This window comes from Malus domestica, chromosome 11, assembly GCF_042453785.1.
Source record: "Malus domestica chromosome 11, GDT2T_hap1".
NCBI lineage: Eukaryota > Viridiplantae > Streptophyta > Magnoliopsida > Rosales > Rosaceae > Malus > Malus domestica.
In genome coordinates this window covers 35,662,868-35,672,210 of record NC_091671.1, presented here as the reverse complement: position 1 = coordinate 35,672,210, position 9,343 = coordinate 35,662,868, and the positions used below count along the sequence as shown (strand labels likewise).

The following is a 9,343-nucleotide window of genomic DNA, read 5'->3' as shown; positions in this document are numbered from 1 at the left end:
GAAGGAGAGTACGGGTTGTACATTTCATCACCTGGTTGGTGGCATGAATGGCTAGTTGCCAAATGATATTAGAGTACGGGTTGTACATTTCATCACTTGGTTGGTGGCATGAATGGCTAGTTTCTAAATGATATTAGAGTACGGGTTGTACATTTCATCACCTGGTCGGTGGTAATAGCAGCATGTTGCTGAATAATTTTGGAGTATTGGGCGTACTTTTGGTCACCTGAGGCAGGTTGCCGAATAATTTTGGAGTACTGGGCGTACTTTTGGTCACCTGGTTGGTGGTAATAGCGGCGGGGTGCCGAATAATTTTTTTGTAGTGCTGGGCGTACTTTTGATCATCTGGTTGGTGCTATTTTGGGTTTATGGGCCTTCGCATTCCACACAACATTCCAGCCCATTTGCTTTGGGCTTTGCCTTTTGTTTTTTTTTTTTGGTATTATTACCCTCTGATGGGGTTTATACAGATGTCTCCGAGAGATAAGAAAGATAAATTACATCATTCAAGAATAAGGAAAGTAAACCACATCACTCTGGTGGGGTGGGTGTTTATTCCTTGCTTTTGCTTGTGTTTTTCTGCTACACTCTCTCTGTCTCTTCATCTGGCAGATAGAAGGAATCATAATAATAGGAAGATCTTTTTCTTTTCTTGTTTTCTTCGCTTTCTGCAATTATCTCCGAGATTGATCGAGTAGTGGGTAGACATGCTTTCTGCTTTTATTATTTTGTTCGTCTATCATTGCTCTAGTAGTGAAACTGTGAGCAGAGACCCAAAGTATAAACTTTTTTGTCTGTCGGTGAAGAGGATGGGCATTCTGCAAGGCAGTATCCCTGCTTTGAGAAAGCACAGGTTTTTCTTGCTGTAACAAACTTTAAGATCTCTTACTTTGTACCAGAACCACGATACCCTGTCCCCCTTTTATTTATATACAATATAGTTTTGGGTTAGAATTATTAAAGATAGGAATAAAATATCATAGGATGCATGTGATAATGTGATGATGTGGTTTCCAGTAACATGATATGAATTTGAAGAAAACTTATCTTCTTCGTTGCTTTTCCACTTGGCATTTTCCAAAAAAGTTGTTTCTCTATTATTCTCAGAGGCCATGATGGTGGTACTGCTGGAGGTGACATTGATGGCAAGCTTCTGGCATTTTGGTCCATCTCCGCCTTCTGTGCAAAAGGGGTTCTCTTGAACCTCTCAACTTCTTCCTTGGGCAGTAAGATTCTGAACCAGCAGATTGTTATCGAAATGAAGGTGAACGCTGGCTTTGATTGCAATCATATTCAAGCTTGACTTTCCATCATTTTTCAGACCAACCAGTATTTCAGTCTCTTTCCCTGCCGCCACCGTTTTAGTGATGTTTTTGGGGAAGACACATATTGTATCAACTCCGGGAGCTAGGTTAAAACTTCTATCTCCAAAATCTTGGACATCTTCGCCAACAATCTTGAGATCATTGCTTTCTTCCACAGTGTCAGAAGCATCCATTTCCCTAATCGCACTGGTAGCCATGGGCGGTGGTTGGAGCTTCTTCTGTAGTGTGGGGTGGGGTGCAGATGTCGAAGATGTAGAGAAAAAATAGGCAGTGGTGCGCTCCGTGCTGGGTCGTGGCTAAGAGATTGTCTTCAGCACTGCTGCCACAGAAAACGCAGATATGGTTGAATCTCAATTTCATTGCAATCTGCTGCTGATTTTCCATTGCAGAAAACCCTTAATCCAACTAGGTTTTTTGCTTTGATCGAGAAATGTCAAGAATAAGGGAGAATCTCGATTTCATTGAGGGACGAAACTCCCGCAGCTGGCTTGGTTGTAGTAGACCCTTGGGAATCGTTGGAGTCACAATCAGACTCGCCGTTCGTCGGTCGATTCAGATCGAAAATCATGCGTATGTCACGCAGACGACTTGCAGACGGCGGCTTGGCATTGCCCTTACTGTCGGCTCCACTAGAGGCAGCGTGTTGGCCTTTATAGGTAGAGATGGAGTGACAAAAAATGTATGGGAAACTGGGAGAGAGCCTGACGGAGTAAGAGCCGGGCCTGGTTGATCAGGAGCAATGTCGACGTCGGCGGACTTTGGCTCGATGGGATGGTGGGGAGAGAAGACTCAGAGGGGCCGAGAGGTACACCACCTAATGGCACACGGATTGGTATGGTTGCAGGGATGTTGTGTTTTTACGAATAGACCCCTGGGCATCGTTGGCTTTTAGGAGATGGCGTAGGAGAGGTTCTGGATGTGTCTCGGGTGTGCCTGTGTGGCGAAAGAAAGTTGCTGTTTGGTGACGGATGTTGTGGAGGTTCCTGGGTTTCTGCAAATTCACGGTGGTGATATGAAAAAAATGAAAGAGAACCGACATAGCTTTTCGTGTCGATTCCCACAGACGGCGCCAAATGTTGATGCACAAAATCAGTGAGGACTTTGGTACAACGTAAATCTGACCGTGAATCTGCAAGAAATGTAAATAACACACGATGTATCGTGGTTCACCCCAAGGTTTGGGCTACGTCCACACTGATTATGTATTTATCTGTGAGGGAGAGAGAGTTTGTGAGGTGAGAGTGAAACTTCTGAGGTGAGGAGGCTTCCTCTGAATATCAGAGACCTCAGGCTTAGGAATTGGCCCTCCTCTAATTGTGAGGGTGAGAGGTCCTTTTATAGAATAAGGACTCCTCACTTATTACATATTTGCCCCTTCCTTTATCACATAATTACATTTAAGTCCCTCGAGTATTTGTACGAAATCTAAATACGAGGCCTTAGAGGCTCTGAATCTCTCTCCCTCACAAACAGAGAAATACATAATCAGTGTGGACGTAGCCCAAACCTTGGGGTGAACCACGATACATCTTGTGTTATTTAAATTTCTTGCAGATTCACGTATGGATTTACATTGTTCCAAGACCTCTGGTTTTGTGCATCAACATTTGGCGACGTCTGTGGGAATCTATACGAAAAGTTGTGTCAGTTCTCTTTCATTTTTTTCACCTCCACCATGAATCTGCATAACCCAAAAACCACTACCAGATGCAAATTTCAAAGCTTCTGGATACAAAAACCACTACCAAACGCAACCAACAACACAAACAAATCAATCGCACCATTACCCAGATCACAAAGATGGAAACTTTCTCAAATTTTTAGCAGCAAGAAGTTGAGGAAGATGCCCTTTCCTTCTGCGATCTCCTGCTGCACGACGACAATGACAAATCTCTCTCTCATGGCTAAATCTCAAAACGCCCAGAGATGATGCACAACTTCCATCCATATGCCGCTGCCTTGGCTCGCTTACACAACAATCTCTCAATCTCTCTTCAATCTCTCTCAACGCGCTCAAAGAAAGGGTTTCTTCTTCGACACAAAGGTGGTATTGTTTTGTTAGGTTCTGGAAATAAGTAGCAAAGATGATTTCAGAGAAGCCCAGTTGGATTAGACATGAGGGAATGCAAATTTTCTCCATTAACGTTCAACCTGGTAGACTTAGGCTTGCCACGGGTGGGGGTGATCACAAGGTGCAGGTGGGTTAAACATGGTCGGTTTCTTGCATCAGGATTTGATGACCAAATGATTCTAATTCATGAGAGAAAGCCTGGTTAAGGAACCACTGAGTTTGGCAGTGGATAGCCACCTGACCTTGAAAATTGGAAGTCTGCTGACCACAGGAGCTTACTGATACTAAGATTTCAGCTTCCGCCTTCTTTAAACCTGCAAAATTTCCAGATTTTAGCTTCCACCTGCAAATCGCTAGGGTTTCCATTGATTTCGCTGCAGAAGGGGGTTCCTGGTTCCCCGATCGTCCATTTCCTCTCTTTCTCCCTCCCGCGAGACTTTCAATTTTTCAGATCTGGTAGTGGCACCACCAGCCACCAGCCACCAGCGACCCTGAGCGCACCACCACCAGCCACTTTTTCGTCACCCACAACACCATCGACAACTCCATCTCCGGCAAGGAAACGACTATGGCCATGTCGAAAAACTCGGCAGTCTCAACTCTCACTGCGACCTTTCCTCACCTCTGATGTCGTCCTCTACAATCCCTCCGACCTCGCCATCTGGGTTGACCCCCTTCCTCACCGAGTTCAGCCACCAGCCCCTCATCTCCACCACCTGAACCTCGAAACATTGTGGTCCCTCGAATCCCGAAATATGGTCCATCAACATTTGTGCATCAGCTATTGCATTGCTCCAGACAGCTTTCTCCAGATCTCACAGATTTTACAGCTGAAGTACACCAGCTAATGTTCAGACGTAGTGGAAGGAAAAAGCAAAAAGAAAAAGCAAAATGTGACAGCATAACATGCAACTTCTCGACACTTTGTCACTCTTAGAGTTTGGAGCAATGGGAGACGGGACCCAAGGTGGTGAAGGGGGACCCTGCCGACAGAAAAATCAGAGAAGAGAGCACATGGGTCATGCACTTTCTTACCCACCATGTGGAGGCAAAATCTAGTCTGGTTGGCAGTGAGCCTTGAAAAGAGGAAAAGTCTTGCTGATAGAAAAATCAGAGAATGAGCGAGGAAAGCACATGGGAAACAAAAACAAAGGCAACAAAAGTGCAAAGGAAAGGCAAAAACAATCAAGTGAGCTGCATGAAACAAAAGCAAAAGCAAGGAATAAACACTCATACTGCAAAAGCAAGGAATAAACATCCCACCAGAATGATGTGATTTGCTTTTATTGTTTTTGTAATGATGTAATTAATTTTTCTTATCTTTTGAAGATATCTGTATAAACCCCATCAGAGGGTAATTAAAAAAAACGGCAGAGCCCAAAATAAATGGGCTGGAGTGTTGTGTGGAGGGCAAAGGCCCATAAGCCCAAAATAGCCCCAACCAGGCGATCAAAAGTACGCCCAGTACTCTACAATTATTCGGCAACCTGCCGTTATTATCACCAACCAGGTGACCAAAAGTACGCCCAGTACTCCATAATTATTCGGTAACCTGCCGCTATTACCACCAACCAGGTGATCAAAAGTAAGCCCAGTACTCCAAAATTATTTGGCAACCTGCCGCTATTACCACCAACCAGGTGATGAAATGTACAACCCGTACTCTAATATCATTTGGTAACTAGCCATTCATGCCACCAACCATGTGATGAAATGTACAACCCGTACTCTAAAATCATTTGGCAACTAGCCATTCATGCCACTAACCAGGTGATGAAATGTACAACCCGTACTCTAAATATCATTTGGCAACTAGCCATTCATGCCACCAACCAGGTGATGAAATGTACAACCCGTACTCTCCTTCATGCCACTAACTAGGTGATTAAAAATACTTCCAGTACTCCAAATTATACATGAGCATTACTCATGTCATTCATACATAAACATTTATGAGCATCACTATGACAATCATACATAAACATTCATGACCATCATTCATGTCAACATTCATGAACATCACTCATATTAACATTCATAAGCATCACTCATGACAACATTCATGAGCATCACTCATGTCAATCAACATAAACATTCATGAGCATCACTCATGTCAATCAGTTTGAAAAGCTTCATTTACAGAGCTCTAGCTTCAAAAGCTTCATTTACAAAAGCTCCAGCTTCGAAAGCTTCATTTACAGAGCTCTAGCTTCAAAACTTCACTTGCAAAGCTTCACCTACAAAGCTTCAGTACAGGGTATACAAATACCGCCTTCGAACAACCGCCACTTCGGCCTATACATGGATTCAAGTTGAAGTCTCCAACCAACAGACTCTATTGACCGAAGACTTAGGGACTACATTATGTACCATATATTGGGCCTCAACTGGGCCTCATGAAAATACTTGGGGGACTTAGCCCATTATTTATGTATTAAGGAGCGAGCCCTTATTTTATAAAAGGGACTCCCTCACCTTCATTAGAGAGCAACGCCGCCAGCTGAGCAACTGCCTCGCCGCAAGCATCACTTCTAGCCCATCACTTATGTATTGAGGAGCGAACACTTATTCTATAAAAGGGACTCCTTCACCTTCATTAAAGAGCAACGCCGCCAGTTGAGCAACCGCCTCGCCGCGAGCATCGCTCCTAACCCATCACTTATGTATTGAGGAGCGAGCCCTTATTCTATAAAAGGGACTCCCTTACCACCATTAGAGAGCATCGCCGCCTACTGAGCAACCGCCTCGCCGCAAGCATCAACTCTAGCCCATCATTTATGTATTGAAAAGTAAGCCCTTATTTTATAAAAGGGACTTCCTCACTTTCAACGCCACAAGCCGAGCCAACCAAGGCAACATAAGCCACAAGCCTCGCAACATGTGCTACTTCTAGTTGAGCATCATTTCAGATTGGGCACCGCCTCATGTCGAGTATCAGCGCCAGACGCCATCTAGTTACTTCGGCCCACACATGGACTGAATTTCAAGTCTCCAGCCAAAAGACTCTCTTGACTGAAGACTTAGGAGACTACTGTTTATACCATACTTAGGGCCTCCCTATTTAGACCTCTTATAAATACTCGGGGGACTCAAATGTAATTATGTAATAAAGGAAGGGGAAAATATGTAATAAGTGAGGAGCCCTTATTCTATAAAAGGACTCCTCACCCTCACAATTAGCAGAGGCCAATTCCTAGGCCATCAGAGACCTCACTTTCTCCCTCAAAGGCTCTGAATCTCTCTCCCTCACAAATAGAGAAATACATAATCAGTGTAGACGTAGTCCAAACCTTGGGGTGAACCACGATACATCTTGTGTTATTTACATTTCTTGCAGATTCACGGTCTGATTTACGTTGTTCCAAGACCTCCGATTTTGTGCATCAACAGATACCATGATAACAAAACCAGAGAATCGAAATGAAAATCTAAGACTACAGAAATGTAAAAGAGAAGAGAAAGAGAGACGAAAACTTAGAGAGAGAGAAGAATCTGATCTTGTATTTCACACACAAATGAATTACAATTTGTCCTTTTTATATCTCAAGTTAGTCGGCTACAGTGCTAATTAACTCTCAACATCTAATAACCAACAGATTCTAACAACCCTAACAGACTCTGCTGATATGGCTACATTGATGTGGCAATGCACTGATGTGGCAGTGTTGACATATCATTCTAACATAGCCTTTATATAATGGCGTGGATTTACGTTGTTCCAAGACCTCCAGTTTTGTGCATCAACAGATACCATGATAACAAAACCAGAAAATCGAAATGAAAAACTAAGACTACAGAAATGTAAAAGAGAAGAGAAAGAGAGATGAAAACTTAGAGAGAGAGAGAGAGAAGAATATGATCTTGTATTTCACACACAAATGAATTACAATTTGTCCTTTTTATATCTCAAGTTAGTCGGCTACAGTGCTAATTAACTCTCAACATCTAACAACCAACAGATTCTAACAACCCTAACAGACTCTGCTGATATGGCTACATTGATGTGGCAATGCACTGATGTGGCAGTGTTGACATGTCATTCTAACAGAGCCCTTATATGACGGCGTGGGTTCAAACCTCGTCGTTAGCTAATCTACATCTAATCTAACAAAATCCATCGTTTGATAAAAAAAAAAATCTCATTTTCTACTTATCAACAACTACATCTACGCCCCTTGATCCCCAAGAATGTGCTTCTAAATTTGAGAGCATGTATATAGAATGCTTGATCGCTATTGTTTTGGTAACATACATTGTGCAGAAAAAAGAAAAAAAAAGAAAAAAAAAGAAAAAGGAGTCCATTAAGAATATCACACAATCTTACGTAAGGTGGAAAACCTGTTAAGAGTATGAAGATCCTATGGTTGTGAATTAGACATGTGTCAAGAGATTACAATGTTAGTTAAAGTTTGTTATAGTGTAGCTTAGAGTGTAAGCTACAAATGCAAACTATATAAGCTTTGTAACAATCATTTTGTAACTAACAAGAAAGATAATACATTTCTGAAATTCTCTTCTCTGTCTAAACTCTTAATTCTCCTTTCTTCTTCTCTCTTTCTCTGTAAAGCTATCTTTGGCAATATTATACAATGGTTTACATGGTATCATTCGCCTAAACAAGCATATCTGCTTGGTGGTCTTTCAATCTTGGTTTTCTGTGCTTCCGCTTCTCTAATTTCTCTGTACTTTTCTATCTGAACTTCTCTCTGTGGATTTGTGATCGTTTTCTGATAAATTTAGGGTATTTCATCTATCCTCTTTCGTCTGATTTTGTTTTCTCAAAAGTGTGCCCACCAAGTGTTTGTGGTTAGTTCTCTGTCAAGATTTCTACATAATTGACAACAATGGTGACCGCTGCTCAGTTACAGATTCTACAATCTCCGATTACGTCTTTGATTCCATCAGTCTCAAGCTCGGTAAATGTGAAATTGGATGAAACCAATTATTTGGCTTGGCATTTTCAGATGGAGTTGCTTCTTGAAGGCCATAGTTTAATTGGCTTTGTTGATGGTTCGGTACCTTGTCCAGCTCAGTTTTGTCCTGATTCTTCTGGTGATTTGGCTACGAGGGTTCAATCTGATGACTACAAGGTGTGGAAAATGCATGATAAAGCATTAATGCAATTGATCACTTCAACATTGTCTTCGGCTGCAATTTCATGTGTCATTGGGAGTACTAGCTCCAAAGAATTGTGGAGTCGTCTTCGAGAACAATTCTCCACAGTCACAAGAACAAGTATATTTCAACTCAAATCTGAACTGCATACCATTAAGAAAGGCAGTGATTCTATCACTGTGTATCTGCAGAAAATTAAAGAAGTTCGAGATTTGTTGTCTGCTGCTGGTGTCTTTTTTGATGATGATGATATAGTGATTCTCACACTAAATGGTCTGCCGGCTGAGTTCAACACTATACGATCCGTGATTAGGGGTCGTGAAACTGTGATATCATTGAAAGATCTTCGGTCTCAATTGCTTGCTGAAGAAGTCTTGGTTGATTCTAATACTTCAGTGCCGGTGTTCTCTGCACTAATGGCACAAACCAATGGATTCCCATCCAAGACTCAATCTTTTTCCAGTTTTGGAGGAAATTATGTTAGTTCTAATTCCAATCCATATAAGTCCTTTAATCAGAATAAAGGCAGAAATAGGTTTGGCCCCAACTTCAATCCGAAATATGGTCCTAGCAAGAATCTTAATGCAAGTCAGGCACCTGGCATTCTTGGTACTTCACCGCCAAGACCTTAGAACTATGGTTTTCAGGTTCAGATTTGTCAAATTTGCGGGAAACATAATCATTTGGCATCTTCATGTCGGTTTAGGAATACCAATGTTCCTCAAGGTTGTCAAATTTATGGTAAGCACAATCATCTTGCTGACACCTCCCGATTTCGAAATATGAGTGGTGCATCCGGTTGCCAAGTATGTGGGAATCCATATCATACTGC

General features: G+C 42.1%; 1 protein-coding gene across 1 annotated transcript; it reads right to left on the bottom strand.

Annotated features, from left to right (window-relative positions):
* Positions 1–1,207: 1,207 nt before the first annotated feature.
* Positions 1,208–1,522, bottom strand: LOC139189545 (translocon-associated protein subunit alpha-like). Its single transcript, XM_070808516.1, has one exon. It carries the CDS (start codon positions 1,520–1,522, stop codon positions 1,208–1,210), a length of 315 nt encoding a protein of 104 aa, XP_070664617.1.
* Positions 1,523–9,343: the final 7,821 nt, after the last annotated feature.